Raw genomic sequence first — 12,952 nt, 5'->3', positions numbered from 1 at the left:
CAGCCGTCCAGTTACGTTCGCGCTCCTCTCGTTGGTTCTTCTGGTTGCCAGTTGGCCTTTCGGGAAGGGTGGAGGATAAAAAGTCTGGGAGGGGAAGCACTCTGCTGACGTAAGCTTTTGTCCTGCCTGACTGTTCGGTGATGCCCGGGTAGGGGGGTGCTTGCGAGTTGAAGTCCTCGGCGCTGTGTAGGTGCGGATTTTATGCTTGTTAGAACTATCCGGGCTTTTCCATCCATCATTTTATTATGATTAAAAAAGTGCTTTGCATTAATTACCAAGTAATTACTGTGATGTAAGAAAAAGAAGAGACTTTACAGTCAGAAAACTTGGGACTCCTGGGCACTGTACCATATTGGGTCTCAATATGTGAAATGACGGTGATTGTAAAAGGGTTTTGTAAAATGAAACTTTACCTGAGCTGTTCTCTGCTTTACTTCCATTGTATAGAAATATAAAAGTTCGAAGTCTATGAGAGTAGATGGCATTCAAGTATGACTTCCTCCTTTCAACCTTCTGGGCTAACCCTTCATTTCTTGATGACTTTGCCCCTCGTGTTTGTTTCATTAGTTCTCAAGTTATCACTGGTTTTTGTATAAGGACTTCATTAACTCTGCATGAAAATAGGCTTTGCTGTTTCTCTAGTTTGCATGATGGGAGACTTGGCTGCTGTATTAGCTTTCCATAGGTTATGCTGTCGTACTAGATGAGTCCAAAATCTCAGTGGTTTACAGCAGGGTTTTTGTCACTCATTGATTAATATACGAGCTGGGAAATGGTGGAAGCTCTGCTGTTTCTGTCTTCTTCATTCTAGGGTTCAGAAAAGGGCTTTCATGAGTAAATACAGAAATTTTGATTTGTATTATGAATTGCTTAAGTGGAACTTCGAACATTTTTAAACTCTTCAGAACTTACATGAATATTCTGCTTATTGGTAGATAATCACTCAGAATCTGAGTTATGGGCGGTATTCAGTGACTATCTGTTGAGTGACTAAAACAGCAACAGCCCATCCTCTTTTTCTCTCTGGGTTTGCTAACTGTTCTGGAGAAGGTTTAAAGCAACATCTCTTAAGGTATTCTTGTATTTTTTTTTTTGGCTGCCACAGCATGTGGGATCTTATCTCCCCCATGGGGATGGAACCTATACCCCCTGCAGTGGGAATGCGAGTCCTAACTTGTAAACCACCAGGAAGTTTCCCATCCTGAATATATTTTTAAATGCCTGAATTAGGTGAGAATATTGTGGAAATTAAGTAGAAGTGCAGGTTTTTAATGGGAAGCTCAAGAAGTAGGAAGCTATCATCTTGGATAGGAATATCTCTGATGCTGGCAGGCAGGGCTAGCTTTATGGGTGTGTGATCTGTGTGGTTGAATTTATTGTTGTCTAGCTGCTAAGTTGTGACCAGCTCTTTTATGACCCCATGGACTGTAGCCGGCCAGGCTCCTCTATCCACGAGATTTTCCAGGCAAGAACACTAGAGTGGGTTGCCATTTCCTTCTTCAGGAGACCTTCCTGAGCCAGGGATTGAACCCATTAGCATTAGCAGGTGGATTCTTTACCACTGAGCCACTAGGGAGGCCCGAATAGTTGAATAGGGCCCCATAATTGACTTAACTGTTCTGCTACTGACATCTTGAAATTATTCATTTAACAGGGGCCTGCATTTTTACTTTGAACTGAGGTTTACAAATTATTACTTGACCCTGTTGACAGGTGTTAAAGAGGAAGATTAAATGTGCAGTGTCGCTGTGGAATAGGGGGGGTCTTGCAGGGTAAATGGGTACTAAAGACAGCAGTTATATTGATAACAGTGGTAATGATGATGGTAGAACTTACAGCAGCATACGTTTACTGACTGTACTGTGCACTGCTTTAAGTGCTTTCTGTGTATTAATCCTTAAAATTCTCAGGAGGAAACTCTTGAACAGATGTCACAGGTCAAATTTGAAGGCTATCAGGCTGAAGAACAGGAAGAGCCAAGGCTCCAGTTCAAATCTGAAGGCCATCTTCTTGAGAATTCCTTCTTGTTCTGTTCAAGCCATCAACTGATTGAATAAGGCCCACTCACATTATGGAAAGAAATCTGCTTTGTTAAAGTTGTAGGATAAAAGATCAATATAGGACAATCAGTTGTACTCCATATACTACCAACAAATCATCAGAAAAACACCATTCACAATAATACCAAAAATATGAAATACTTAGGGATAAATCTGGTAAAAAACATTTCCCCAAAATTAAAAAAATATTGCTGAGAAAAATTAAGTAAGACCTAAATAAGTGGAGAGATACGTTGTATTCATAGATCAGAAGACAATATTGTCAAGATGATTACAGATTCAGTATTATGACAATCAAAATCATTACAGCCTTTATTGTAGAAATTGAGATGATTCTAAGTCATACAGAAACTCAAAGATCTAGAATAACCAAAACATTCTTTATAAAGAAAGAACTGTATAATATCACTTATACGTGTAATCTAAAAAAATAGAACAAAATAGTGAATATAGCAAAAACAAAAAACTGGAGGACTACACTACCTGGTTTTTATTATAAGGCAACAGTAATCAAGATAGTGTGGTATCACAATGGAAAAAGATAGAGTCCAGAAAGACACATACATAGAGAATTAATCAGATTTTCCACAAAGGTACAAAGGCAATTCCGTGGAGAAAGCATTAGCATCTTTTCAACAAATGGTGCTAGAACAATTGGATAGCCATATGCATACAGGCTTCCCAGGTGGCTCAGTGGTAATCTGCCTGCAGTGCAAAAGACTCTGGTTTGAACCCTGGGTCGGGAAGATCCCCTGGAGGAGGGCACTGCCACCCACTCCAGTATTCTTGCCTAGAAAATCTCACAGACAGAGGAGCCTGGTGGGCTACAGTCCATGGGGTCGCAAAGAGTTGGACAGGACTGGAGTGACTAAGCACACACATGCAAACAGAACAAAACTTGGGCCCACACCTCGCACCATACAAAATGTTTTGCTCAAAATGGATCATAGACCTACTGTAAATCCTAAATCTATAAAACTTCTAGGAGAAAATACAAGAGAAAATCTATGACCTTGGGTTGAATTTCTTAGATATAACAGCAAAGCATGACCCATTAAAGAGAAAAATGGAAATGGGACTTCATTAAAATTTAAAACTTCTGCTTTTCAAAAGGTTATTAAGAAAAGTCAAAGTATAGACTGGGAAAAAGTATTTGTAGATCAGATCCATCTTATAGCTCCAATACTATAAGTACACTATTAGTTTATAATATTACAATATTTTGGCCACTTGATGCAAAGAACTGACTCAATGGAAAAGACCTGATGTTGGGAAAGATTGAAGGCAGGAGGAGAACGGGACGACAGAGAATAAGATGGTTGGATGGCATCACTGACTTGATGCACATGAGTTTGAGCAAGCTCCGGGAGTTGGTGTTGGACAGGGAAGCCTGGCGTGCTGCAGACCATGGGGTTGCAGAGTCGGACAGGACTGAGCAACTGAAGTGAAGTGATCCATAATGTATAAAGAAGATTCAAAACTCATAATTTAAAAAACCCAATTTTAAAATGTGCAAAAGACTTGAACTTACACTTCCCCAAATGGTTCTCAGCATGATTATTCATGAGATACCATTACCCACCTATTAGAATATCTAAAATTTGAAAAGAGTGCTACACTGTATTGAAGAGTATGTGGAGAAACTAGAACTCTCATACACTGTTGATGGGAATGTACAATCATATAACTACTTTGGAAAACAGTTTGGCAATTTCTTAAAAAGTTAAGCTACATACCCAGGAGAAGGCAATGGCATCCCACTCCAGTACTCTTGCCTGGAAAATCCCATGGATGGAGGAGCCAAGAAGGCTGCAGTCCATGGGGTCGCTGAGGGTCAGACACGACTGTGCGACTTCACTTTCACTTTTCACTTTCCTGCATTGGAGAAGGAAATGGCAACCCACTCCAGTGTTCTTGCCTGGAGAGTCCCAGGGACGGGGGAGCCTGGTGGGCTGCCGTCTACGGGGTCGCACAGAGTCGGACACGACTGAAGTGACTTAGCAACAACAACAACATACCCACCTTGGCTGCAGCCATTCTACACCTAGGAATGTATGCAAAAAGTGGAAACATATATTCATAGATCTGTACACGTTTTTCTGGCACTCTTCACTGTTCAGAGCAGTTTTTATTCATTTTAGCCCCAAACTGGAAACAACCCACATGCCCACCAAAGGTGAATGGATAAGCCAATCGTCGTATAAACATGCTCAGCAATACAAAAGAGTCAACTGATACATGCAACAGTGTGGATGAATCTCAAAATAATTGTGCTGCATGAAATAAGCCAGGCCAAAAATAGTACATTCTGTATGACTCCATTTCTTTAACATTCTGGAAAGTGCAAACAAGTCTGTAGTGACAGAAAATAAGATCAACTGTTTCCTAAGAAATGAGGCTGTGTGGGCAGAATTAGAAGTGCAAAGAAACTTTTAAAGGTGGCGGATGTGTTCATAATCTTGATCCTCGTAATGGTTTCACAGGTGTACAAGTATGTCAGATCTCATCGAAATTGTATACTTTAAATATGTGCAGTTTATGGAATGTCAAATATACCACCATAAACTTGTTTTTAAAAATGTGACTGTATCATGATATATATTATACATAGAAGGTTGTTTGGATTGTCTTTCATTAACCTTTTGCTTAATGAAACAAAACACAATCTTTTGTTTTACTTGAAATTTACTTGATTTATAGTGTTGTGTTAGTTTCAGGTGTACAGCAAACTGATTCAGATAAACTCAAATATATAGAATATATATTCTTTTTCAGAATCTTTCCCATTATAGGTTATTACAAGATATTGAATATAGTTCCCTGGGGTATACAGTAGGACAGTAGGTCCCTGCTGTTTATCTATTTTATGTATAGTAGTGTCTGTTAATCCCAAACTCCCAATTTATCCGTCCTTCCCACCCCTTTCCTCTTTTGGTAACCATAAGTTTGTTTACTTTGTCTGCAAAACACAATCTTAAAAACACATAGGCTAAATGTTGATTTCATTCTTCCATTTTTCCAGTGGCAGCACAGCACAATGTCATAGCTGTCTGGGTGTGGCTCTGTTTCAGGTAACAAACGATGTGCAGGGTAAGGGAGTTAGAGGAGGTAAGGTTCGGAAAAAGAACGAGAGGGGCACTGTACAAGAACAGATCACCTTTAATGAGGTGAGATTAGTGAGCTGCTGCACTAACCCAAGAAATGAGTAAGTATACATAGGCATATATGTGGACATTTACTGTCTTAAGGGGGCCTGTTCTTCTCCAAGTTGTTCGGGCTAGTTATCTCTTAACCGGCTGGGGCAAGGAATTCTGGAGATCAGCCAGAGACTGGGACCGGCTGGGAGCTGGGTGTAATCAACCTTAATGTCCATTTTTTTCCCTTCCGGTGAGAGAGTTCTGTTTTGCATAGAATGGTGGGGAGGACCCAGAGGGGAGTTTTAACTCCAGGCTATTTTGAGCGTGTAACTTTCCTTCACAGGGAACAGGAGAGAATGCTTTTTAACTTCATTTGCTCCGGAGTGGCCTCACCTAAGCACGCATGGCTCAGTATGCGATTCTCCACCCGCTGGTGAAAGGTAGAAACGGGAGCAACCTCCTTTGTGCGTGGGAAAGCACACACGATGCAACAATCCAGCCAGAGCTCAGCTCAAGACTCGACATCTGCAAGGAAAATTCATTTGTAAAGAAAATGATGAGAGCGCCCAGATCCTGGGGTCCCGGGGGGGTGGGGGAGGGGGCGGGGGTGGGGAGAGAAGGCGCATGCTCAGGCCGAAAGCCCCACTTCCGTCCGGGTTACGTTCCCGCACCGGCAGTGACACCGCTTTCCGGTCCGGCGCAGCTCTTATCCCCCGCACTTTCGGTCCGGCCCGCGGCCACCCGTCCGGCTCCCCAGCGCCCTTCCGCCGTCCTCTGACCCGCTGCCGAGCGCCCGTGCAGCAGGCGGTATAGTCTCCCCCGGGGCACACGTGTAGGCTGGGCAGTGCGGTCTGTAGTCCCTCTCCTCCCTGGAGTTCCAGGGGCGCGGCAAACCATCTGGTGCGGAACCACCCCCTGCGGCCTTCCGCTCGCTCGGCTAGGGCCACCTTTGAACACCGAAGGACGGGTCCCCACACTCCGAACCTGTGGAGGGCTGGTCTTCCGCCTCTAGGGGGCGTTCGTGCGCCCAGCGCCCTCTTCATAATTGAAGTCCCAGGTGTTCTGACTCCGCAGCTGCGCTGCAGTCGGGCTCGTTTCCTCTCACGGCTTATTCAGGACCTTCTAACACCGGCTGCTTTCCCTCCCCGTCCAGCTCTCCGAAGATGCCCGCGGGTGTGTCTTGGTCGTCTTACCTGAAAATGTTCGCTGCCAGCCTCCTGGCCATGTGCGCCGGCGCCGAGGTGGTGCATAGGTACTACCGACCAGACCTGGTGAGTGCCGGAGAGTCCTTGCGCCTCGCTCCTGGACCACTTCATTTTCACAGCGGCAAAGTTCAGTTCAGTGGCTCAGTCATGTCCAACTCTTTGCGACCCCATGGACTGCTGCATTCAGTCTTCCCGAATGCCCATCACTAACTCCAGGAGCTTGCTCAAACTCATGTCCATCAAGTGGTGATGCCATCCAACCATCTCATCCTCTGTCATCCCCTTCTCCTCCTACCTTCAATCTTTCCCAGCATTAGGGTCTTTTCCAGTGAGTGAGTTCTTTGCATCAGGTGGCCAGTGTATCGGAGTTTCAGCTTCAGCATCAGTCCTTCCTAATAAATATTCAGGACTGATTTCCTTTAGGATTGACTGATCTCCTTGCAGTCCAAGGGACTCTTGCAGTCCAAGTCTTTTCCAGCACCACAGTTCAAAAGCATCAATTCTTTGGTGCTCAGCTTTCTTTATAGTCCAACTCTCACATCCATACATGACTATTGGAAAAACCATAGCTTTGACCAGACAGACCTTTGTCAGCAAAGTTATGTCTCTGCTTTTTAATATTCTGGCTAGGTTGGTCATAGCTTTTCTTCCAAGGAGCAAGTGTCTTAATTTCATGGCTGCAGTCACTATCTGCAGTGATTTTGGAGCCCAAGAAAATAAAGTCTGTCACTGTTTCCATTGTTTCCCCATCTGTTTGCCATGAAGTAATGGGACTGGATACCATAATCTGAGTTGTTTGAATGTTGAGCTTTAAGCCAACTTTTTCGCTCTCCTCTTTCACTTTCATCTCTCCTCACTTTCGCTCTCCTCTTTGCTTTCTGCTGTAAGGGTGGTGTCCTCTGCGTATCTGAGGTTATTGATGTTTCTCCCGGCAGTCTTGATTCCAGTTTGTGCTTCAGCCCTGCATTTCACATGTTGTACTCTGCGTATGAGTTAAATAAGCGGGGTGACAATATCCAGCCTTGACATATTCCTTTCCCAATTTGGAACCAGTCCATTGTTCCATGCCTGGTTCTAACTGTTGCTTCTTGACCTGCATACAGATTTCTTAGGAGGCAGGTCAGGTGGTCTGGTATTCCCATCTCTTGAAGAATTTTCCACAGTTTGTTGTGATCCACACAGTCAAAGGTTTTGGCATAGTCAATAAAGCAGAAGTCATTGTTTTTCTGGAACTCATTTGCTTTTTCTTTGATCCAATGGATGTTGGCAATTTGATGTCTGGTTCCTCTGCCTTTTCTAAATCCAGCTTGAATATCTGGAAGTTCTCGGTTCATGTACTGTTGAAGCCTGGCTTGGAGAATTTTGAGCATTAATTTTCTAGCATGTGAGATGAGTGCAATTGTGCGGTAGTTTAAACACTCTTTGGCAATACCTTTCTTTGGGATTGGAATGAAAACTGACCTTTTCCAATCCTGTGGCCCCTGCTAAGTTTTCCAAATTTGCTGACATATTGAGTGCAGCACTTTCACAGCGTCATCTTTTAGGATTTGAAATAGCTCAGCTGGAATTCCATCACCTCCACTAGCTTTGTTCGTAGTGATGTTTCCTAAGGCCCACTTGACTTCGGACTCCAGGATGTGTGGCTCTAGGTGAGTGATCACACCACTGTGGTTATCTGAGTCATTAAGATATTTTTTGTATAGTTCTTTTGTGTATTCTTGCCACCTCTTCTTAATATCTTCTGCTTCTGTTAGGTCCGTACCATTTCTGTCCTTTATTGAGCCCATCTTTGCATGAAATGTTCCCTTGGTAGCTCTTAATTTTCTTGAAGAGATCTGTAGTCTTTCCCATTCTATTGTTTTCCTCTCTTGTTTTGTGTTGATCACTTAGGAAGGCTTTCTTATCTCTCCTTGCTATTCTTTGGAACTCTGCAAAAGTGATGTTGAAATTAGGATTCCATCTGCCTGGGGCCTAAAACCTTACAGTGGCATCTCGTGGCCATTAGAGCAATACATGGCCTGCTCTTAAAACAGTCTACGCAGTTTTGAGGTTTTACTGGGTCTGTCACTTGCCTGCCACTGACCTTATCTTCTCCTCTTTCTTTGTTCCCTCTGTTGCAGCCACACACACTTCCTTGCTGTTTCTCCAATTCATCAAGCCTGTCCTCACCTCAGGGTCCTGCTTTTTTTCTTCTTGGAATGCCTTTTTTTTTTTCCAGATTTTGTTTTGGTTTACTTCTTCAGAACTTTAAAGTCTCTGCTCAGATCTGATCTCCTCCAGCAATGAGTGTTCTTTGTATGGCCCCCAAAGAATTCCCCAAAGAATTCCATCTTAGTCCTTCGTTTTGGATAGAGCACTTGTCACAATTTGCAGTAATCTTATTCATTTGTCTCTTTACTTGTTCTTTGTTTCTTCCACTAGCGTATAATTTCCAGGGCGGGGAGACTGTGCCTGTCTGGTTTGCTCTCCTGTCTCAATCATCTAGAAAAGATCTTAGAGTGTAGTAGATGCCCAGTGAATATTTGTTGAGTGAAGGAATGAATGTAGGCCTTCAAAGGAGGGAGGAATTTAATAAGCATTCTTTGGATTAGAACTGACAACTAGAGATACTTCTGAGGAGTTACGGTCCTGGGCAGATGGAGGCAAGGAAGTACAGTGCAAATAACTACAGGAATGTGCTTGGTGTTTTATGCTATGGATGTGAATGGGCTTCCCTGGTGGCTCAGTGGTAAAGAATCCACCTGCCGTGCAGGAGATACAGGAGACCTGGGTTGGGAGGATTCCCTAGAGGAGGGCATGGCAACCTACTCCAGTATTCTTACCTGGAGAGTTCCATGGACCAAGGAGCCTGGTGGGTTACAGTCCATAAGGTTGCAAAGAGTTGGACACGACTGAAAGCAACTTAGTATAGCACACAGACTAAAAGGGAAAACCTCCCCCACTGACGACTCCCTGTCTCCAGTCTACTCCCCAGTTAACTGCCATTTGTTGGTTGGCATATTCTTCCAGATTTACACACACACACAGAGTTTGTGGGGTGCTTTTTCCTCATATAAAGATAAACTCATATACATGTTTCTCTGTGGATTCCTTGTTTTGGTTAACGACTGTATGGATAGATTTGTTTATATTGATAGCTTTTTTTCTTTCTGGTCATTGAATAGTATTTCATAATATAGATATTCCATATATTATTTACTCAATTCTCTGTGGACATTTAGTTGGTATCTAGGTTTTGTGCAAACAATGCGGCAGTAGCTCTTTCTTACCACTTTAGACGGCTTCTCTTGAATTTTAGGGAATCATCAAGGATAGTTAGTAAAGGGGTAAGAACCTTCCACAGAAATGCAGTTTGTTTGATCTTTAGCTTGTGCAGGAATAGACATCAAACAGGTTTCACAAAGAGAGAAATGCCTGGGAATTAACCCCTCATTCTCCCATCTTGTCAGCGAGAACGTTCAAGGGTTGTTACCAGCAGCTGCCTGGACCTTGGGAGGAGGTGGCATGAGACAGAAATCTCTAGAAGGGGCATATTGACATGTCCCAGGCCACCTCATACTGACTGGGTGGTGACATCAGCAGTGGGGGACCTCTGTAGGGACTTGATGGCCAGGGCTGGCAGGCTGTGTATAGGAGGCTGTTGGCTTTGCTGACACTTAAGGGATTTATGTTCTTTTATCTGTGTCTGTTGGCATTGTTCCAGCAGTTATTGTCACTGTTGTAACTATCACCAGCCTTTGCAGTAGGCTTTCAGCCTATACAGCTAGAAGTCGGGGTGCATTTCAGAGCAGAGGAGACCAGGAGGGCTGCCTGGGGCTTGTGCTCAGTGCTGTCTTAGGGCAGAAGCTCTAAGGCAGTTGTCCCTGAGCTTCAGGCTTTGGACCGGTACCTCCTGTCAGATCAGCAGCAGCATTCGATTAAGAAATTAAGTGCACAATAAATATAATGTGCTGAAATCATCCCGAAATCATCTCCCCCACCCCCCACCCCTGAGCTGTGGAAAAATTGTCTTCTACACAATCAGTCCCTGGTGCCAGAAAGGTTTGGGACTGCTGCTTTAAGGGGACCTTTTCCTAATCATCCAGTCCAGGAGCAGATTCAAAGACTCAAGGCAGTGTTCTGTCCTGGAATTGAGTGTTTTCTCCTCAGGCTTCCCTTTTGCATTTCCTTCTCCCCGGCATTACTTTACTTGTTCTGTTTTTCTTAACTTGTCATCTGTTTACTATTGGAGGCATAGTAGGTCAAAAGACAGTCTCTGGACTCATTTTAAAGCACTGTTTTTTTTTGTTGTTGATCATAATTTTTTTTCATCCTGAGTCATTTTAAGTAAAGTGCACTTTAGACATTTTGAATTTTACATTTCTGAATTAAAATATTGAAAGCCTTTCTCTACACCACTTACTATGATATTTTCTTTTTTTGACATCTTAATTAATTTTGTTTTGGAGTGTAGCCAGTTAACAATGTGATAAGTTTCAGGTGGACAGCAGAGGGACTCAACCATACATCTACATGTATCCATTCTCCCCCAAACCCCTCTCCCTTCAGGGCTGCCATATACTATTGAGCAGAGTTCCTTGTTAAAGCGTTTATTTTTGGCTGTCTCCAGAAATAGCCATATATACAAAGACTGCTATTTAGGACCTGTGCCAACATTCCTAACTTTTGATGCCAAAATCATATTAAAATTGGTTATGTATTTCTATGTAAATAAGTGCTTTATTTTAATCAAAGTTGAATTGTCACTTTAGCCAAACAGTGGAAACAATCCAAATAAATATCCATTAATTGGTGCGTGGATAAATAAATGGATACATTTATTTGTATCCATGTAAATAAATGGATACATGGTGAGTGGATAAATAAATAAATACAATGGAGTTATTTTTTGGTCCTAAAAGGAAGTATTGATATAGGTGACAATATGGATGAATCTTGGAAACATGCTAAGTGAAAATAACTAGTCATGAAAGACCGCATGTTGTGTGATACATTTATATGAAATGTTCAGAAGAGGCGTGCCTATAGACAGGGCAGTGGCTTGATGGTGGTGGTGCGAGGGTTGTGTGGAAATGCGGACAGCTGCTAATGGGTTTGGGGTTTCTTTTTGGGGTGATGAAATGTTCTCTAAATTTATTATAGTGGTGGATGTGCAACTTTGTGGCTATACCAAAGGTATTGAATATTTAAATAGGTGGTATTTAAACGATACTATGGGCTTCCCTGGTGGCTCAGAGGTTAAAGCGTCTGCCTGCAATGCAGGAGACCTAAGTGCGATCCCTGGGTCGGGAAGATCCCCTGGAGAAGGAAATGGCAACCCACTCCAGTATTCTTGCCTGGAGAATCCCATGGATGGAGGAGCCCGGTGGGCTACAGTCCACGGGGTCGCAAAGAGTTGGACACAACTGAGCAACTTCACTTTCACTTAACGATACAATACCAATATTTAAACCATACCATGGTTTGTGAATTGTCTTACTAAAGCTGTTACCAATTTGAGAAGTCACTTTTCTTGAAGGCAGTGTTGTAATTTTTTTTGCCTACTGCTTTATGCTTTGCACATAGTAGGCACTGTTTCTTAACAAAGGAATTGATTCCTGATACCTGTTTTCTGGCTAGGCGTGTTAGAGAGGTCAGTAAATAGTGCAGGAAAGAATTTCCCAGTGTGGGAAACCTTGTTCAAATTTGTGGCCTGTCAATTAATATTGATGCAAACTTTCTGTGAGTCCTTTAGTACTTAAGCTGTAGCCATGCTGATAGCTGTAAACAGAGGGCTAGAAAGTAACTTAGATCAACAGCAGGTCCTCATAATATTTATCATTGAGTGGCAGGGGGCTTTTGTTCTTTTTTACTTTTTACTTTCTTTGATGTTTTTCAGGTCACATTCACAGTGTAAAAAAGCACGGTTATCTGTATATTTTGTTTTTGTATTTTATAGAGAATACCTGAAATTCCACCCAAACCTGGAGAACTTAAAACAGAGCTTTTGGGACTGAAAGAAAGACAACAGGAACATCAAAATTCAACTGTGCCAAGAACTCTGTGAATGAGAATTAAATATGTATTTTTAGAATTTAATGAATGAAATTGTTTGTGTTTAAGCACCTAATACAAACTGCAAGAGGAAGTGCTCAGTAGATTTAACTGATTTAGTTATGGCTTGACCAGGTAATCTTGAAAACTGCCAGTTTATATCATCAGCTTCTGTAGTTTGATAGATACCCAGAGTGTAGTTACAGTCTCTTGCCCTTATAATTTTGGCTTATTTCTCTGAATAAGCTTGACTGTAATGGCAAATGTGGATTGTAAATTAACTATAATAAAAGTGACATTGACCATATGTGCTTAGTGAGAGGTTAGTATTTCTAGGGTTTGGATTCTTTTGGAGTAAGTTTAGATTTACAGGAAAACTGCCAAGACAGCACAGTTCCCAAATCCCTCTGCATTTCCATGAATGCCCTCATGTAACATGACCGTGGTACAGATCACACATGCCAGAACTAGGTCTGATTCTGGATTTCCCCAGCTTTCATCTATCCAGGCTACTATG

The 12,952-nt window shown here is 42.5% G+C and overlaps 1 protein-coding gene across 9 annotated transcripts; it reads left to right on the top strand.

The window, feature by feature from the left end:
• Positions 1-103: 103 nt before the first annotated feature.
• Positions 104-12,742, top strand: UQCC6 (ubiquinol-cytochrome c reductase complex assembly factor 6). Of its 9 annotated transcripts, none has more exons than XM_024991327.2 (5): positions 104-186; positions 5,083-5,131; positions 5,541-5,741; positions 6,351-6,468; positions 12,341-12,742. In XM_024991327.2, the coding sequence occupies exons 3-5, from the start codon at positions 5,683-5,685 to the stop codon at positions 12,446-12,448; spliced, it is 285 nt and encodes a 94-aa protein (XP_024847095.1). In that variant the 5' UTR covers positions 104-186; positions 5,083-5,131; positions 5,541-5,682; the 3' UTR covers positions 12,449-12,742. The 9 variants fall into 9 exon arrangements, with proteins under 9 accessions (XP_024847095.1, XP_059742059.1, XP_005206535.1 ...); XM_059886076.1 differs by having other exon boundaries at positions 5,083-5,265; positions 5,541-5,637; XM_005206478.5 differs by lacking the exon at positions 5,083-5,131 and adding an exon at positions 5,132-5,265 and having other exon boundaries at positions 104-190; positions 5,541-5,637.
• Positions 12,743-12,952: the final 210 nt, after the last annotated feature.

Source organism: Bos taurus, chromosome 5 (genome assembly GCF_002263795.3).
Source record: "Bos taurus isolate L1 Dominette 01449 registration number 42190680 breed Hereford chromosome 5, ARS-UCD2.0, whole genome shotgun sequence".
Classification (NCBI taxonomy): Eukaryota; Metazoa; Chordata; class Mammalia; order Artiodactyla; family Bovidae; genus Bos; species Bos taurus.
Note: the sequence above shows the minus strand (reverse complement) of the source record. Positions and strands in the feature narration are given on the sequence as shown.

Bases quoted from the DNA above. Each gene is read 5' to 3' on its own strand.
- UQCC6 (XM_059886076.1), top strand. The intron at 5,638-6,350 runs GTAGAAACGGGA...CTCCCCGTCCAG, and splicing joins TCTCCACCCGCTGGTGAAAG to CTCTCCGAAGATGCCCGCGG. The intron at 6,469-12,340 runs GTGAGTGCCGGA...TGTATTTTATAG, and splicing joins GGTACTACCGACCAGACCTG to AGAATACCTGAAATTCCACC.